The sequence below is a fragment of the Gorilla gorilla genome, chromosome 12 (genome assembly GCF_029281585.2).
Source record: "Gorilla gorilla gorilla isolate KB3781 chromosome 12, NHGRI_mGorGor1-v2.1_pri, whole genome shotgun sequence".
Classification (NCBI taxonomy): Eukaryota; Metazoa; Chordata; class Mammalia; order Primates; family Hominidae; genus Gorilla; species Gorilla gorilla.
The window spans coordinates 121,327,390-121,348,022 of record NC_073236.2 but is presented as its reverse complement, the minus strand read 5'-3'; the positions used below and the strand labels follow the sequence as shown (position 1 = coordinate 121,348,022).

Here is a 20,633-nt window from a genome sequence, read left to right as displayed (position 1 = left end):
CCCTGCCCTCTCCATAGGACTATTACACACAACAATGGAAGGCAAAGTGCTTGGCTCACTGTAAAATGCCTCATTAATATCAGGGTTAGTGTCACAGGGACCCTTCTTTAAGCTACAAACTTCATAGCTGTAGACCAAGCTACTTTTAAAGACTCATTCGTTCGTCTGCCTCTCCATCCAATATGTGCCTGGCCCTGCCTGTTCCCTGTTAGAGCCACAGAGAGATGGGACACCATTTCTGCTCTCAGGGTGCTTACTTTCTGGAACTGTGATCTCCCACTTCCCACCCTCCACCCATTGCAGGTTCTCCAGACAAGGAAAAAGAACCACAGCTTATGTAGTTTGAGACAAACTCCCCAATAATTGTGATAATCCATCTTCCACTCCCTTACATTTGGGAAGGATGTAACATGCAACTAATAGTCAGAATACAAAGAAAAAGGGATGGATTCCAGGAGGTTTCTTATGAGTAATGAGAATGGAGCTCAGAGGTGGGAAAGAGCACTCTTACTGGGGATTATACAAGGCACCAGGAACAGGAATCATGAGAGGTGGTCCTACACCACCCTATCCCCAATTTGAAGCTGCTACTCAAACTCATTGATCCTCCAGCATATGTTTCCACTTTATTGTCCTTTCTACCCATCCACATCTTGCCCATCCATCAAAATCACAGGCTACCTCAAGTCTTTCTTTCCTGACCACTTCCAGCCTATAAAGATCTCTGCTCCCTTCATGTGTGACCCTCAGGGTCATGTGTGACCCTCACTGGCACTGAAGACAAACAGCCTTCTGGTACTGGCTGTTTGAGTTTGCACATTTGACTTCTTTGACCAGATTGTTAAGGTTTCAAGTTTCCTAGAGGATAGGATTGTGTCTGCATACCTCTTGTGGTCTTTGCATGGGAGGACACCTACAAAATGGTAGGTACTCAGTAAGTGTCACATGTCACAACTGATATATTTTGGACTGGTTTACATAAAATTAGGGAGCATCAGAAGATGTGTTTCAGCTGTGGTCTTCTCTCATCTAGAGCCAGGGGTGGAATACATATGTACAGGTGGAGTAGAGATGAAGGTGGAGGTAGAGAGAGCAGGAGAGGGTAGGAGGAAAAGAGGAGGGAGGAATCCTTAGACCTGCAGTGTAACTGCTGTGTAGTTTATGCATGGAACTTAATGAAATGATTAATCTGTACCAGATGGGTCCAAAGGCCATGAAATTAATAACTCTATTTGGAAGGGAGGAAAGAGACCTCATTATAACTTTTGAAGTAAGATTTGAATTTGAATCTAATTAGTCTTAACACTTATTAGCTCCATATCCTTAAACAAGCTATCTAATCTTTTTGAATCTTAGGCTCCTCATTGATAAAAAGGAAGGTAATAATAATACTATGTCACAAACATTTAATTTGATAAGAAAATGAAGTAACATGTGAAAATAACCAGGTCACTGTGCCTAACATATGATATATTTAATGACCAACCAATTTTTGTTGAAAACAAAACAAAAATCACGAGAGAATGACAATGAAGGGCCAGGATACTACACTTCGTGTCACTTTTTGAAGTGGTAGCGTAGGGTCTTTTTTTTTTTTTTCCATACAAATATGGATGTGCCAGCCTGCCAGGCCCAAAGCTGGAGACTTCAAATATGAAACTCTGTGGACCAGAGGCATTTAACCTACCAAATAATTTTCAGAGAACCTTTCTTAGGGGTTTCTGTTTAAGGCTTATGTTAGAAAGTACCCTGGAGGAACAACCAGATGATTTATTTCTAAATGAGCAGTATCAAAATTGTTATACTCATGCAGGTAGAGTGAAATTCTCATTTTGCTTTGGTTACAAAGCTGGCCATAGCAGTCACAGAATACAAAGCTCCAGTTTTCAAGAGTGTGCTTAACCGTACTCCTTCTGCCTTTGAAGACACTATTCTACAATGCTGATGGGTAACAATTCATTGTTATCTACAAACATCCAAAAATGAGCAGTGCTTTATAAAACTAAGTAAGCTTCTAAAACAGTGCCTTAAGCATGCAAATATTCAAGTTCTAAACTTATCCTAAAGAGTCATCATTATGACTTACACAGAGATAGGTGTAATGGCATTCAACAGTATTGGTAGTTCAAAGAGAAGTAGTTTGATGGTAACTTGAGGGTTCAAAAGGTTTTCCAAAAAATCAGGAGAAAACCTTTCCAAAGAAGCAAAGTTTTAAGGTCCAATTTTCTGAAATACCTATCTAATTATCCTAGAGAGCCAAAAGAAGTGGCTTCTGTAACACCAGACTATCACCACTTTATTTCTCCTCCCTGCCCCTAACTACTGAATTTTTTATTAAAGCCATAAGCTGCGATGGAACCTAACCTCTGTGCCCCTTCAATGTGGAACATGTGGTCATCAAAGAAGATGTGGGGCCGGATCTTCACCAAGATGGGACTTTTGGGGGCTCCAGCAAGGAAAAGAGCTTCGTCTATCTCTAGACCCCAGCGTCGAAGGGTCTTCAGCACACGGGCACCTGAACTGGCTGCACTCCTAGCTGTAACCAGGTAGGTCCTGATAGGACAAAGTAACCGTTCATTTTTGGCATAGAACTTCTTTTGCAGTCTGCCTAAATCTTCCAGAAAGCCTTTTAGGGGACCCTGTAAAAGGAACATATATCACAGCTGTGATACAGTGAGCCAAAGAAAGTGAATGCTAAAAAGCAGAGACCTATACGATACGATACAATACAAAGGATATAATACAGCATGACATGCAGTGTTATGAAGCTGATGGAAAAATGCTAAAACTTGATAGGAATTTATGTGAATATGTTTTCTGATATAGAACCATCCTTGCATTCCTGGAATGTGCCTAAAATGACCATATTATTTAACATGTAAACCTATATACTTTAGGTATGAAAGAATGTTCAATAAATACTTAAGCCAGGACAACAGACATAAACTATCCATGGTAAGCTGGAATAGAGGGTCACTCTAAATAAACTCTAATTAGTTACCAAAGCACTACTCTTTTAATTTGCTTTTTGTGAATTGTGCATTTTAACTTTATGAAGTATATGCTTTTGTCTAGTTTAATGCTGTTTGGCTTGAATCTAACTGTGTCTTTCATTTTTAACCTTTCCAAACACTTAGTTTTAGTATCTCTTGTATAGAGCCTAGAATTGGATTTTGCTATGTGATACAACCTGAAAATCTTATTTTTTAAAACAATAGTTAAGTTTTTGTTCATTTACATTTATTCATATTACAAATATACTTGAGATTGTTTCTGTCTTATGGTTTTTATTGCATTTTCCATGTTTTAAAATTTTTAAAGGATTGTTCAATAATCTGTGTCTTTCTTCTTTGTAGTTGTGTATGGGTGGTTCTTCTGATATTTAAGAAGGTTTACATTATTTCCTTCTATAAATTACCTTTACAACTATAACCTTTTATAGTACCCTCAGTCCTCTATTTTAAAAAGAATCCCAGATCTATTATTCTTCATAACGAGAAATAATGAAAGCAGGGCATTTCTTCAGTGTCTCTGTAGTCCTCTATTTCTTCTCCACCATCTAATTTTAGTCATTTATTTACTTTTCCTTGGTGTTTCCTTTGCATTATTACATTTTGTTTTATTTCTGTTTATCAAGTTTACATTTCATCCTTGATTGGCTATTGTAACTGAAAATTCCAGCATACTTCTTCCGTAGACCTTCTTTCCCCATATTTTTCCATTTTTTGTTAGTTACATAATTTGTACATCATACAAATTTGTTCATTTGTACAGTTGTTTTAGTTTTAATTCTATGGTTAAGTATATTATATGACCATTTGTGCCTTTGTGCTTCTAGTCCTCTGCATGTTGGCCGAAATTTGTCCTGTAGTACTGATTTTCTCAAAAACATCTTATGGTAATAATCTCTGAGAATATAGTATATTCTCAACTACATATCTATTTCCACTGTCCTTGAATAAACTTTTGGCTAGATATAGAATCCGTTATTTACATATAAGATTCTCCACAAGATCTTATAAGTAGTGCTCCACTGTCTTTTGCTTTGGAATGCTGCTCTTGAGAAGTTTGAGGGCCTCTTGATTGCCATCCCACCTCTTCCACCACTTATATGAGTAGGCAGCCCAGATAATTATTTCTTCATTTTGAAGCCCAGTAATTTCACTAGGCCATGTCTCAGTGATGGTCATTTTGATTCTATACCTCTGTCATACAATATGGGCTTTTAATCTTTAATATTTTAATCATTTAATATATATAAACATCTTTTGATAATTTAGCAGTTTTTAATTTATATTTTTACATTAATTTGCATCTTTATATTTAACATCAATCCCCCTCCCCCAACATGATTTTAAAGCTTTTCTTCAGGGATTCTACTTAGGCATATGCTGGGTCTTCTTTACCTGTTATCTATTTCTGTCATTTTTCTATATGTAATTGTATTTTTAACAGTAACAGATGGGTAATAACGCTATTGGAAGGGAGGAAAGATTTACAGCATTCTATAACTTTCACATTTTATCATCTCTTCCTTGACTATTGCATTTTTACTTTATGATCTTGCTTTAAGTCTTTAAAAGTCATGGCAAATGTTCAGTCATAATTATCTGTATTATGTCAACTTTTTCTTGTAAGAGCTCTTCATCTGTTATTAAATTTTTTTCTTTCTTAATCTGCCTTTTTCTCATAGTATCTTTGAATGTATTCAATGTTAGCTCTCTTTTTATTATTACTTATACTGAAGTAGACTGGTTTTTCTTGGGATAATTGGTGGGTTTCTAGGGGAAGGTCAAGGGTAGTATTTGGAGACTGACTTGTTTTCATGATTCAAAGGCTCCCTTCTTTGCTGTCATGGAAACAAACAGTTTTCTGTAAACATGACTTATTGTGTAACCATTTGCTTAAATGTTCTTTAAGGTTGTATATCTTAGAAAAAAACAAGTAAATTTGCTTTCTCACGGTAAGAGGCCATACATATAGGTGAAAAAACTGGGACTGTTTTTATGACAAAAGCAGCAAACTCATAGTGACTGTTGGCAGGAACCACCCTCATTGCAGTTAGTCTTTAAAACACAGAGGGGCACAGTTTCCCTTGCTGTTTTTGGATGATTTCCAAATGGAAGAAACAGAGAATGCTGAGTTATGTCACTACATTCAAACCAAGTACCCATCTCATTCTCTTTTACTTCTATATTGGGGTATGTTTTATAATTTATATATTTGCACAGTAGTACAGCATATAATTTATCAATAAAAATATAACAATACTAGGGAAGCTTACAAAAAGCAAATACTAGGGAGAGACTGTTACTCCCACCCTAATAACAAGAAAACTCCAATCTAAAAAATAACTTTTCTTGAGCCCATCAAAGAGCTGAGATTGCAGGGTAACCACCTAGCATGAAAACTAGGGAAAAGCAGTCATCTTCAAGAAGACATGGAGTGCAAGAACTGTGTACTTTTGGTAGAGTGTTAAAGAAAGTTATACCAGCTTCCATACAAGCAAGTACAAGCAATTCAAGTAATTTCAAAAAGACATTGACAAAGAACTAGGGTCCACCAATGAGAGAGCATAGAAGCCCTAGGATCCACAGGCACAAGAAGTACACACTCTCTTTTAGGCTTTTCTCCATGGACTTCACTAGATGCTGATGACAAAGACTGCAGGCAGTGGGGTGATAGAATAAAGCCATCCTTGATGGTACAGGTGTGGAGGAGGGGAGCAGCTGCCACTGTGGGCAAAGACTAAAACACCCCCTAGTTGCTTATACCCTCAGGAACAAAGAGCCTAGACTGCTAGAAGAGCTTCAAACACTGTTATCCTCCAGGGCATGAGTAAAGATCCACTGTTACAGAAGAAAGCATTCTAACTTTGGGAGGATAAGAGACTATCAAGGATTGGTACCATTAGATATTGGCTATCACTGAGGCATGGCAAGATCCAGGATGTTCATCCCTAAGCCCTAGGAAGATAGAAGAAATAGCTGGGAAGGGGTAAGAATGAGGAGACCTTCTCTGCAGCAGACACACAGGGAAGGCCTGCTGCTGAAAGTCGACTAGAAATCTTGAGAAAAACCCTCTGGTAAGCCAGTTTGCACCCTAAGAACAAAGTTGATACCAGACAAACTTGGATCCTGTGGTGCCATGAAGATAACCATAGCAACCACAAAACCTAAAACAACTTTAATACCTGATTTGATTGATTCAATCTATCACAATAATTGCTAGTCCCACAGTAAAACAGAACAAAACAAAATGAACAACCTACTTTTAGGAGAAATTAAAAGAACTAGACTTAGTAATGACCCAAGTGTCACAAATATAACAGAGGAAATTGAAAATAACTGTGATTAATATCTTTAAATGTCTACTTTAAAGGTGGATACCATACATGAGTAGACTAGCAATTTTGGCGAAGAGATTGAAATGAAAAGAGTTGAATGGAACTATATAAAGAGTGCCTAATGGATGTGTCAGTAGACTCAACACAGCTAAAGAAAGAATGAGTGAACTTGAAGACAGGTCGATAGAAATTGCCCAAACTGAAAAGAGAAAGAGAAAGAAAGAGTGGGGAAAAAAGAGCAGAGCATTGAAATGCTGTGGGACACACACACACACACACACACACACACACACACACTCCCCTCTCATATTCAAACCAAAGGAAATATAGACAATTATGAAGGCACAGACAAAAATAGACACATTACATACTAAGGACCAAAGATACAAAATTCATAACATTTGTCATCAAAATCTATACAAATGAGAAGACAATGGAAGAGCATCTTTAAAGTGCTGAGAGAAACACACAGTAAACCCAGAATACTACATTCAGTAAAAATAAAATATTGTTTTAAAAACTAAATAAGATTAAAACTTTTTAGGCAAAGAAAAACAGAGATTCAGTACCAGTAGATTTGTACGACATGAAATGTTCAACAAAACAAAATAAAACAAAAGATCTCCTGGCAGAAGGAATATGATAACAGACAAAAACCTGATCTACACAAAGAAAGGAAGATCTCTGAAAATGATTAAAAGGAATTTGAATATGAAATACATATTTTTGCCTCATCCTTATTTACTAGACGGTATTTAATTGCCAAAAACAGAAATAGTAGTGGAAAAGAAAAATAAATGTTGCAGTCCCCAGGTCACTAAGCTAAAGGGAAAAGTCAAGCCTGTAACAGCTTAGAGACAACCTGCCTCCCATTCTATTCAAAGTCACCCCTATGCTCACTGAGATAACTACATATCTGATTGCCTCCTTTGGAGAGGCTAATCAGAAACTCAAACCCGCTTGGAGTCTTCCTACCTTTGCTTCAAGCTGTCCTGCCTTTCCAGACCGAACCAATGTTCATATTACATATGTTGATTAATATCTCATATCGCCCTTAAATGAATAAAACCAAATTGTGCTCTGACCACCTTGGGCACATGTCGTCAGATCCTCCTGAGGCTGTGCCATGCATGCGTATCCTCAACCTTGTCAAAATAAACTTTCTAGATTAACTGAGACCTGTTTCAGATTTTTGAGGTTCACAGTAGCAAAGTATAGAGAGTTTATAGCATAGATAAAATAAAAATATATGACAACTGTAGCACAAAACATGAGAGGGAGAGTTTGGCAGTTCGTTGTTGCAAGGTTCTTACAGTACATATGATGTTGTAGAGTATAACATTGACAATAGACTGTGATTACTTAAAGTTGTATATTGTAAACACTAGAGTAACTAATAAAAAATTTTAAATGAGTCATAAGCCAATAGTGGAGATAAAATGGAACGTAAAAACACACAATAAGTCTGTAAGTAAATAGGGGAAAAAAGAAAAGAAAAAGGGGACTAAGAACAGTTGGAACACAGAAAAAACATAGGAAGATAGTAGATTTTAATCCAACCAAAGCAATGATCACATTAAATTTAAATGTCCTAAAAATAGCAATTAAAACACAGGGATTGCCAGATTGTATAAAATAGCCCCACCAACTGTAATATCTATAAGAAAAATAAGTTAACTATAAACACAATTTAAATATAAAGACATAGATAAAAGTATAGAAAAATCATATCATACAAACATTAGCCCCCCCAAAAAAGCTGGAGTGATTATATGAGTATCAGATGAATATTACATAATGAAAAGATATTAATTAAGACAATATAATAATCCTAAATATGTGGGCACCTAAAAACAGAGATTCAAAATACATGATACAAAACTGATAAAATTGAAAGGATAAATAGATAAATTCTCAAATATATTTGGAGATTTCAACATTGCCTTCTCAATAGTACATAAAGCAAGTAGACAGAAAATTACTGACAATATAAAAAACCCAAGCAATATGATCTGAATTAATTTACATAATCTAATTGACATTTATAGAATACTTAATGACAACAGAATATTCTTTTCAAATACACATGACATATTCATCAAGATAGACCATATTCTGGGCATAAAACATACCACAACAAATTTAAATAATTGAGATACAAAATATGTTTTCTAATCACAACACAACAGAGTTAAGCTTTGTTTCAACAATAGAAAGATATCTGAATAAACTCCAAATATATGATAATTAAATAACCTACTTCTAACCTATTTCCTTCAAAGAGGAAATTACAGAGAAATTTTAAAAATATATTTTGAATTAAATAAAAAAAATCATCTATCAAAATTTGTGGGATGCAACTACAGCAGTGTTTAGAGGAAAATGTATAGCATTAAGTGCTTATATTAGAAAAGAAGAGAGGTTTCAAATTAACAGTCTCAGCTTCCACATTTGAAAACTTAGTAACAGCTGGCTCAGGAAAATTGATTTACCTCTGGCCAAACTGACCAAGAAAAACAACAACAAAAAAGAAAAGACACAAATTACTAGTATCAGAAATAAAAGTGGGGACACATCACTAAGGATCCTACAAATGTTAAAAACATATTAATAAAACACTCTAAAAGTTTATGTCCATAAATTCAGTTATTTAAATGAACAAATTCCTTGAAAAATGCAAGCTCATAAACAGAGAGAAGAAAAGAATGAGAACAGGAAGAAAAAGAAAAATGGAAGTTCTATAGCTATCAAAATAATTGAATCAGTAGTTAAAAGCCTTCCAACAAAGAAAAAAGTCCAGACCCAGATGGCTTCTCTGAAAAATTCTACCAAACATTTTAAATAGTTTGTATCACATTTTATGAGGTTAGTACTACCCTGTTACTAAAGTCAGATTAAGATATTACAAGAGAAGAAAACTATAGAGGATGAACATGAATACATAAATGAATAAATAATACAAAATATTAACAAATTGGATTCAGCGATATAGGAAAAGGATAATACCACATGACCAACTTGAATTAATACCAACAATGCAAAGCTGCCTCAGCTTTTACAAATCCATTAATGTAATTTACATAACAACAGACTAAAGGAGAGAAACCACATGTTTTTTCTCAATAGATGCAAGTCAGGCATTAGTCAAAATTCAACCTTCATTTATTATAAAAACTCCCAAAAAGCTAGAAAGAGAAGGTAACTCCCTCAGCCTGACAAAAGGCATCTAGAAAAGACCAATGGATAACAGTTAAGAGTGAAAGATTGATGTCCCCCTAAGATCTGGGTATGTGGCAAGGGTGTCCACCCTCATCACTGTTCCGAACATTGTACTGGATGTACTAACAAGGTAAAAAGGCAAGAATGATAAATAACAGATATACAGCATGGAAACACAGAAATAAAACTGTCTTTAGTCACAGTCAACATTATTGTTGACTTAGAAAATCTCAATCTACAAAATTGTTGTGAGAACTAACAAGGAAATTGAACAAGGTTGCAGAATACAAAAACCAATTGTGATTCTATGTATTAGCAATAAATAATTGGACAGTAAGGATTTTTAAAGTACCATTTATGATAGTACCAAAATATTACAAAATGCATAGGTATAAATAAAAAAATGTAATATCTGTGTGCTAAAACCTACAAAAGACTAAAAAAAAAATTTAAATGATCTAAATAAATGAGGAGAGGAGAAATACCATGTCCATGGACAGAAAGACTTAATATTGTTAAGATATCTATTATCCCAAGATCTAGCTATAAATAAAAATAAAAAATTCTCGTAAAAATTTTTCCCCCAGAAATAAACTTCTTAAATCTATATGAAAGTGCAAGGGAATCAGACTGTACTCTCTCTCTCTTTCTGTATATATATATATGTTAATTTTAACAAAGTTGAAGTATTCACACCACCTGGTCCTAAGAAATACTGTAGCCAGGTGCAGTGGCTCATGCCTGTAATCCCAGCACTTTGGGAGGCTGAGGCGGGTGTATCACAAGGTCAGGAGTTTGAGACCAGCCTGGCCAATATGGTATTTTACTCTCTACTAAAAATACAAAAATTAACCGGGTGTGGTGGTGGGTGCCTATAGTCCCAGCTACTCGGGCGGCTGAGGCAGGAGAATCTCTTGAACCCGGGAGGCGAAGGTTGCAGTGAGCCGAGATCATGCCATTGCATTCCAGACTGGGCGACAGAGCGAGACTCTGTCAAAACAAAAAAAAAAACAAAAAAAAAAAAACAAAGAACTACTATAAAACTACAATAATCAAGACAATGTAATATTGATAAAAGGATGAATATCTGTATTAAGGGAACAAGGCAGAAAGTCACGCTTTTCAACAAATAATGCTTGAACAATTAAGATATCCAGGAAATTAGGATAAGCAGGAAAAATGAACCACAACTTGTGCTTTGCACAAATACCATATTGACTCAAAATAGATGATAATCCTAAGTAAGAAACCTAAAACCATAAAATTTCTATATAAAAAGTCTGGAGATAATCCTTGTGGCCTTGGATTAGGCAAAGATTTCTTATATATGACATTAAAAGCACAATTTCTAAGAGAAAAAATTGATAAATCTGACTTCATCAAAATTATAAGTTTCTGCTCACTGAAAAGCACTGAAAGATGTTAGAATGAAAGACAAGCACAGGCTGAGAGAAGATATTTGTAAAACACACACCTGATAAAGGATGAGTATCCAAAACATATGAGGAACTCTCAGAAGTTGATAACAAACCAAAAACCCAATAAAATAAGGAAAATATTTGAACAGGTACTTCACCAAAGAAGATATGTGATGGAAAAAAGCACCGATAAGATGCTCAGTAACATTTGTCATTAAACAAATGAAGCCAAAACTACAATGAGATAATTTTTTAATCAACACTAAAATTGCTTAAAGAAAGAAAGAAAAGAAAAATACTGAATACTACCAAAGGCCAGCAACAATGCAAAGCAACAAAATCATGCATTGCTTTTAGAAATGCAAAATGTTATGTCGTTTGGGAAAATAATTTGACTGTATCTCATCAAATAAAACATACACTATTTATCACATGACCTAGCAATTCCACTTCTAGGTATTTAAAAATGAAATGAAATCTTATATTTACAAAGAAGTTTGTATTCAAATGTTTAAAAGTAGCTTCATTTATAAATGTCAAAGACTAGAAATGACCTACTCCTTCAACAGGTAAATGAATAAAGAAAATGTGGTACATCCACAGAATAGAATACTACTCAGCAATAAAAAGGAGCAAAGTACTGATACATGCAATGACATGCATTATGCTATGATAAATAAAAGAAGTCAGATTGCATTGTGTATGATTCCATTTATGTGACACCTGGAAAAGGCAAAACTATAGAAAAAGAAATCAGTGGTTGATGGGGTGTGGAGATAGGGTACTAGGATGACTACAAAGGGGCATGAGGGAATTTAGTGATTTAACGAAACTGTTGAGTATGTATTTTTATGTTCGTGGTTATTTCACAATTATATATATTTGTTAAAACAAAATTATCCACTTAAAATTATAAATTTTACTCTATATAAATATACCTCAAAAATTCTGATACACACACACACACACAAACATACACACACACACTTAGAGACCATTATTCCAGAATGGTGAGACAAGAGATAGGGATCAAATCAGGAGATATCAGTTACTTGTCACTGTACTACGTTGGAGATTGGAGGCTCATAAACTACATTCAGACTTGTTAAATTAATCCTCTCCAGCTGTCCCATTTGCTGGTGACTTTCAGACCTCTTCCATTTGACAAAATTAAGATACTGTCATGACCAAACCAACACCCTACTAGCAACATACTCGAATGTCTTCAGTAGGAGTTGTACCTCATACATTCTTTCTCATCAGTGGAACACACCCAGCAAGGCCTTCTGGCCTTTATGGAAAATCATCTTTTTCATGTAAAAAAATGGCATGTTTTTTAAACTGGCAGAAGTACTGCATAATAAAGGAAAGCATGTATACTAGAAATGTGTTGAGTATTCCTGCAATAAGTAGGGTTGGGATTCACAATTTTAATTGTTTAATGGGAGAAAAAGGCAATTTAAGGAGCAAAAATAAGTGAGAATACATAAAACTAGAAAGTTTCTGCAAAGCAAAGGAAACAACAGAGTGAAAAGGCACCCTATGGAATGGGAGAAAATATTTGCAAACTATACATCTGATAAGGGTTAATTTCCAAAATATGCAAGGAATTCTTACAACTCAACAGCAAAATAAAAACAAATTAAGCTGGTTAAAAATGGGCAAAGGACTTGAATAGACATTTCTCTAAAGAACACATACAAATGTCAATGGGTATATGAAAAGGTACTCAACACATTAATCATCAGAGAAATCCAAATAAAAACCACAATCCAATATCAAATTTTACCAGTCAAGATGGTTATTATAGAAGACAAAACAAAACAAAGATACCAAATGCTGGGGGAGTATGTAGAGAATGTGGAACCCTTATACACTGTGGGCAGAAATGTAAAATGGTATAGCCGCTGTAGAAAACAGAATGGAAGTTTTTCCAAAAGCTAAGAATAGAACAACTACCAAATGATTCAGTAATCCCACTGTTGAGTATATATCCAAAAGAAATGAAAGCAGGATCTGAAAGAGCTATGTAAACTGCAGTGTTTACTACAGCATTATTCACAATGGCCAATATTTGGAAATAACCCAAATGTCCATCATCAGGGGAATGGATAGAGAAAATGTGGGATAAGACACAATATAATATTAGTCAGCCTTTAAAAAGAAGGAAATACTACCATTTGTAACAAAATGGATGAGACCTGGAAGATCTGCTAAGATGAATAAATTCTAGAGATCTGCTGTACAATGTAGCACCTGTAGTTAACAATATGGTATTGTACACTTAAAAACTTAAGTGGATAGATCATATGCTAAGTATTCTTACCACAATACAAAAAAAAATTTAAAAGACAAGGAGAGTGCTGGATGTGTTTATTACCTTATTTGTAGTGACAGTATCATGAGTGTATGTATATGTCCAAATTCATCAAAATGTATACATTAAATATGTGCAACTTTTAAAAATTAAATATAACTCAATAAAGCTGAAAAAAAGAACAAAGTACGAAATGAGAAAAGAACTGAAAAATGTAAAATCTAAAAGAAATTTAGATTATTTACTTCAGATGGGAAAATACTACTTTAACATTTGTCTGGAAGTAATGCTTTCTTTGAAGTGTTTTTGTTTAAGTGTTCTTTTTATGGAGGATTTCCACATTTCAGTAATGGTGAAAGGCTCTGAATTTCAGCAGAGTAGACTGATATAAAATATAACAAAGAATTTTCTTAATAGTAAGCTTTGTTAATACAGAACTTTATAACACTAGGTCAGGGTTTCCAAAGGAGCTATTTAGAAAGAGAATATGAAGTTGAACACACACTCCTATAGTTTAAATATTGCTTGCTTTAATGAGAGGTGACTAAGTAGAAAAACTTTTCAACTTTCAATTAGTCTATTCACACTTTTATGAATTTATATAAAAATAACAATATTTAAGTTTAACTTAAGTTCAGCAAGAACTGAGAAAAAGAACAATTAAATTTCTTGGGAAAATTGATAGAATAAAATTAAAAGACCTATCAGTTTAGATTCAGATTAAGTGACATTTTGATTTCAGATTTCCTTTTGTTCAAAAGTTATAGGTTCTGTTCATTTTCGACCTTGATTTTAACACTTCAGTTCATGGATGGATTGAAAGGTACTCAACAGCACTAATCCAAAACAATCTAAATATTTAGTTTCAGTTTGATTACATATTCATAATTTGCACTTGTTTGAGGATCATTATTTGATTCAAGTTCTTAGTTGTGCATATTTTCTCAATTAAGCGATGCCTTTCTTGAGTTTGAAGTCAACGACAGAGATTCAACAAATGCTTACTCTAATCTATTGGAAATGACCCTACTATTTTGAGAATTTATTATGTAGAAATGGCTTATTGATAAGCAGTATTTCCTGTTACTCCCAATTTGGAGAGGGCAGACTTCTTATCATGGGAAGATCATGCAAGTATTTCCAAAAGGATAGATAAAATAATGTTAAAATTAAAAATAAAGTTGTCAGCAGTGAATGCATCAAAGTGAGCCATTCATGAAAGAAAGAGAGAAAGCTCCAAAGATAAGACAGTAAGAAGGAGTGCCCTGCCTAGAATAACTTAAACATTCATCAGAATGGACCAATATTGATATTTATATATTAGAAAATAAATAAGTACATAAAAATTAATTAGCACTCATTGAACCTACCTGAGCAAGAGGCTTACTTTCACATAATGTATCATACTGGAAGAATTTGTCCAGCCCATGCTCCTTGGTAAAATGTTCAGACTCATCAGAGAAGAGAACAGCATCCCCATCAAAGGCTACACGGAGCTGAGTGTCACAGTAAGCCATGTCTTTGGCTCCATCAAACATTGTCGCAGAGGCAATACCTGATAGATCATGGAGACTGATTAATACTCTTCTCAGGTCCATGAGTTATAGTTTCTACCGTTAAAAAAAACAAATTCTCCCAGACCTTATGTTTTCTCTCTAGCTATTACCTGATGGCTCAACTCCTCTTCACAACCACAGACCTCAGAACAGTTGTCTATGCACTGCCTCTGTTTCTATAGGGATGGAACATGTAAAATGGATTGTAGGACAATTACTGAGGATGTCCATTTCCAGGAAAGTCAAAGCTCTAAAGGACAGACTTAAGTGTTGCCCCATGTGGAAAAACTTCAGAAGAATATCCAACAAGACCATAAGCCTCATAATCATATGCGAAACTTAATGTAAGTCACCATTAGTGTATACCTCTTTATTAACTAGAGGAATAAAATCAGACTAATACCTTCTTGTATTGCCTCTTGCACTTTTTCAGAATCTGCAGCAATATACAAGTTGGTAAGATATGCCTTCAAATAGCCAATGGGGTCTTTTCCCCCGGTCAGACAGAAGCGGTCAATCAGTAAGCCTATTATCAGGCAAGAAAGACTTTGTTATGACAGAGATTAAAGACAAAATGCTGTAAATCCAAGTAAAAGTTACCTTAGAGATAACTGAGTTTATTTGTAAATGCAACTGGCTTTATTTGTGAACCTAAAGGAAAGTTACCTTAGAAATAAACTTTAAAAATCATCTTATGGTACCAATATTTAAAATTCCTCAACTATTTTATGTAATAGTGGTTGTATTTGGTACATTACAGTTTATGGGCATAGTATATTCACATAGATCATGCCATTTTATTCTCACAAACATACTGAAGGTATTATTATCTTCATTACAGGAAAGGAAAGTTAGACATAAAGACTTATCTAACACACTGATTTAGATGCATAGAGCAGACTTGAGCCCAAGTGTTTGACTCTTGTCTGGGCTAGAACAGGGTACTTTTTCTTGAACTACAGCCTCCTCACTAACTGTAAAGGTCTATTAAGATGTGGCTCTCGAGATCGCGACACTGCACTCCAGCCTGGTGAAAGAGCAAGACTCTGTCTCAAAAAAAAAAAAAAAGGCTGTATCTCAAAACCATACAATTACATGGAAAGTAAACAACCAACCTGCTCCTGAATGACTTTTGGGTAAACAATGAAATTAAGGCAGAAATCAATAAATTATTTGAACCTAATGATAATAAAGATACAACATACCAGAATCTCTGGGACATAGCTAAAACACTGTTAAGAGGGGAGTTTATAGCACGAAACACCTTCATTGAAAGTTAGAAAGATCACAAATTAACAACATAACATCACACCTGGAGGAACTAGAAAAAAAAAAGAAAGAAAAAAACTAACCTTAGAGCTAACAGAAGAAATAACCATAATCAGAGCTGAACTGAATGAAATTGAGATGTAAAAAAATATACAAAAGATCAAAAAACCAAAAGTTTGTTATTTGAAAGAACAAATAAGATTGATAGACTGCTAGCTAGACTAACAAAGAAAAAAAGAGAGAAAAATCCAAATAAACACAATCAGAAATGACACAAGTGACATTACTACCAACCCCACAGAAATAGTAAAACAAAACAAAAACCCCTCAGAGATTGTTACACACACTTCTATGCATAGAAACTAGAAAACCTAGAAGAAATAGATAAATTCCTAGAAAAATATAACCTCCCAAGATTGAACCAGGAAGAAACTGAAACCCTGAACTGACCAATAACAAGTTTCTAAATTGAATCAGTAATAAATAGCCTATCAACCATAAACAGCCCTGGACCAGATGGATCCTCAGCCAAATTCTACCAGACATATAAGAAGAACTGGTATGAATCCTACTGAAACTATTGTAAAAATTATGGAGGAGGGACTCCTCCCTGACTCATTTTATTAGGTCAACATAACTCTGATACCAAAACCTGGCAGAGACACAGAAAAAAGAAAACTTCAGGCCAATATCCCTGATGAACACAGATGCAAAAGTCCTCAACAAAATACTACCAAACCCAATCCAGCAGCACATCAAAAAGCTAGTCTACCGTGATCAAGTAGGCTTTATTCCTAGGATGCATAGTTGGTTCAACATACACAAACCAATAAATGTGATTCATCAAATAAAAGTAAAAAGAACTAAAAGTAAAAACTATATGATAATCTCAATAGATGCAAAAAAGGCTGTCAATAAAATTTAACATCCTTTCATGTTAATCGCCTCCCCAAAAAAACCCTCAGCATTAAAGGAACATACTTCAAAATAATAAGAGCCATCTATGACAAACCCAGAGCCAACATCATACTGAGTGGGCAAAAGCTAGAAGAACTGCAATAAGACAAGGATGCCCACTCTCACCATTTGTATTCAACATAGTCCTTGAAGTCCTAGCCAGAGCAGTCAGGCAAGAGAATGACAAAAGACATTAAAATAGAAAGAGAGGAAATCAGATTATCTCTACTGGAAGATGATATGATTTTTCACCTAGAAAATGCCATAGTTTCTGCCCCAAAGTTCCTAGCTCTGATAATAACTTCAGCAGTTTCAGGATACAAAAGTAATATGCAAAATCAGTAGCATTTCTATATACCAACAATGTTCAAGCTAAAAGCCAAATCAAGAATGCAATCCCATTTGCAATCACCACACACAAAAATAAAATACCTAGGAATACAGCTATCCATGGAGGTGAAAAATCTCTACAAGGATTGCAAAACACTGTGGAAAAAAAATCAAAGACAGCACAAACAAATGGAAAAACATCCCATGATCATGAATAGGAAGAATCAATTTTGTTAAAATGGCCATACTGCTCAAAGCAATTTACAGATTCATGCTATTCCTATCAAACTACCAATGACATTTTTCACAGAATTAGAAAAAACTATTTGGAAATTCACATGGAATCAAAAAAGAGCTGGAATAGCCAAAGCAAACCTTAGCAAAAAGAACAAAGCTGGAGGCATTATATAACCAAACTTCAAACTATACTACAAAGATACAATAACTAAAACAGCATGGTGCCGGTATAAAAACAGACACATAGACCAATGGAACAGGTTAGAAAACCCAGAAATAAAGCCACACACCTACAACCATCTGATCTTCAACCAAGTCAAGAAAAACATGCAATGGGGAAAGGACTCTGTATTCAATAAATGGTGCTGGGATAGCTGGCTAGCTATATGCCAAAGATTGAAATGGGACCCCTTTCTTTCACCAGATACAAAAATTAACTCAAGATGGATTAAAGACTTAAACATAAAACTCAAAGCCCAAGCCCTAGAGGAAAACCTAGGAAATACCATTCTGGACAGGCTCTGGCAAAGATTTCATGATGAAGACACCAAAAGCAATTGCAACAACAAGAAAAAATTGACAAATGGGAGCTAATTAAACTAAAGAGCTTCTGCATAGCAAAAGAAACTATCAAGAGAGTAAACAGACAGCCTATAAAATGGAAGAAAATATTTTCAAACTATGCATTTAACAAAGGTCAAAAATCCAGAATTTGTGAGGTATTTAAACAGATTAACAAGCAGAAACAAACCTCATTAAAAAATGGGCAAATGACATGAATAGACACTTCTCAAAAGAAGACATACATGCAGCCAACAAGCGTATGAAAAAAATGCTTAACCTCACTAATCATTAGAGAAAATCAAATCAAAACCACAGTGAGATTATCATCTCATACCAGTCAGAATGGCTATTATTAAAAAGTTAAAAAATGACCTGCTGGTGAGGTTGTGGTTAAAAACGAACACTTATATGCTGCTTTTGGGGGTGTAAAATAGTTCAGCTGGTGTGGAAAGCAGATTGCAGATTTCTCAACGAATTTTAAACAGAATTATCATTTGACCCAGCAATCCCATTGCTGGGTATATACCCAGAGGAATATAAATTGTTCTACCATAAGAATATATGCATGGCAGAGCATGGTGGCTCACGCCTGTAATCCCAGCAGTTTGGGAGGCCAAGGCGGGCAGATCATCTGAGGTCAGGAGTTTGAGACTGGCCAGATCAACATGGAGAAACCCTGTCTCTACTAAAAAAATACAAAATTAGTCAGGCGTGGTGGCACATGCCTGTAATCCCAGCTACTCGGGAGGCTGAGGCAGGAGAATCACTTGAACCTGGGAGGCAGAGGTTGCCCTGAGCCGAGATAGCGCTATTGCACTCCAGCCTGGGCAACAAGAGCAAAATTCCGTCTCAAAAAAAACAAAAAGAATATATGCACACATATCTTCATTGCAGGACCATTCAGAATAGCAAAGACATGTAATCAACCTAAATGCCCATTGATGATAGACTGGATAAACAAAATGTAGTGCATATATACCATGGAACACAACCATAAAAAAGAATGAGATCATCTTTTTTGAAGCAACGTGGATGGAGCTGGAGGCTATTATCCTAAGTGAATTAATGCAGCAACAGAAAACCAGATACCACATGTTCTCACTTATAAGTGGGAGCTAAACATTGAGTACACATGGACACAAAGAAGGGAGCAATAGACATAGGGCCTACTTGAGGGTGGAGGGTGGGAGGCGGATGAGGATTGAAAAACTACCTATTGGGTAATACGCTTATTACCTAGGTAATGAAGTAATCTCTACACCAAACCCTCATGACATGTGATTTAGCCATATAACAGTGAATTATCATTATTAAACATGAATATAACATCAAATGCTTTTTTAAATCAGTAACAATTACAAAAAAACACTGGCTGTTTGTAAGAGGTTTATAAAATATGCACCTTCATATACTACGGGTAAAAGTGTACATTGGTACAAGCTGTCTAGAAAGTGATTTGATGATATGCAATATGTATCAAGAGCTTTTAACAGGTTTGTACCTTTTGACATAAGATTCCTTTTTTTTTTTTAAAAAAAGGAATATTCTGAAATTCTGATAACGATTTCTACAGAAAGGTCTCAGTTTAGGGTTATTTATAAAAGCAAAACATGTTCAACAATGTGACAGTAGTTATATAAAGTATAGGATTATTCATATGATAAAATATTCAGAGGTTTTTTTTAGATATATGATAAACTGGGTAGCTGCACATGATATAAAGCAGAATACTGTGTCTAGTTAGTTGTTTGTCATCTGTATGGACCAAGAGAGTAGGTCAGGTCCATTAACTGTCTTGGTGGAAGTATCTGCTTTGGTATTAGAAAATGCTCTCATTTTTTCACTTATGTCAATATTGGGCATATGTGGCACAAAAGTGTATTCTACAAATCCCTGAATCATATGAATTTCATCACCCAGAAATTATTTGGTGACACTGAGACTCCAGAAATGATTAAAGCATCATCCCTCTTCTTAAGGAGATCACAGTTCACTGAGGAGCCTGGCATGTAAAACATTTGTTATAATAAAGACCCTGGCAGACGGAGATACGAATTGCTTTCAGTACCCAGAGAAGGAAGTAACTAACTCTTCTGGGTCAAAAGATTTTTATTCCATGAACAAGGCTGCATGAGAAGGTTGTACACAATCAGTTCATCAGCAGAATTAACAGGTAAATAACTGATTTCTTATGCTTCCAGCCTTGATAGGTCAGCGTGGTGAGGGATAGATAGACCTCAATCACCTACTAAATCAATTAAGGCTATGTGTTGTTAAATACTAGCTGTTGTTTACTAGATGATTGCTATATGCCACTCATTTATGTTAAATTTTTATGTTCTCTCTTTTTACTTCATAACACTATGAAGACTGCACTTTTAAAAGGCAAAAAATTTTAAAATGTGCTTCAATGATTCCAG

General features: G+C 35.0%; 1 protein-coding gene across 8 annotated transcripts in view; it reads right to left on the bottom strand.

The window, feature by feature from the left end:
• NT5C1B (5'-nucleotidase, cytosolic IB) overlaps positions 1–20,633 on the bottom strand; it is a 28,581-nt gene that overhangs the window by 549 nt on the left and 7,399 nt on the right. For 4 of the 8 annotated variants that reach the window (XM_055378762.2, XM_063696048.1, XM_063696047.1 and 1 more), the window contains 3 exons: positions 15,260–15,382; positions 14,671–14,855; positions 2,365–2,639 (listed from right to left, as the gene is read on the bottom strand). In XM_055378762.2, coding sequence (XP_055234737.2) covers positions 2,365–2,639; positions 14,671–14,855; positions 15,260–15,382 — 583 coding nt within the window. Of the gene's footprint in view, positions 1–1,453; positions 2,640–14,670; positions 14,856–15,259; positions 15,383–20,633 lie in introns of those variants that run through there. The other 4 variants (XM_004028882.5, XM_019021543.4, XM_019021542.4 and 1 more) reach the window with 1 other exon arrangement.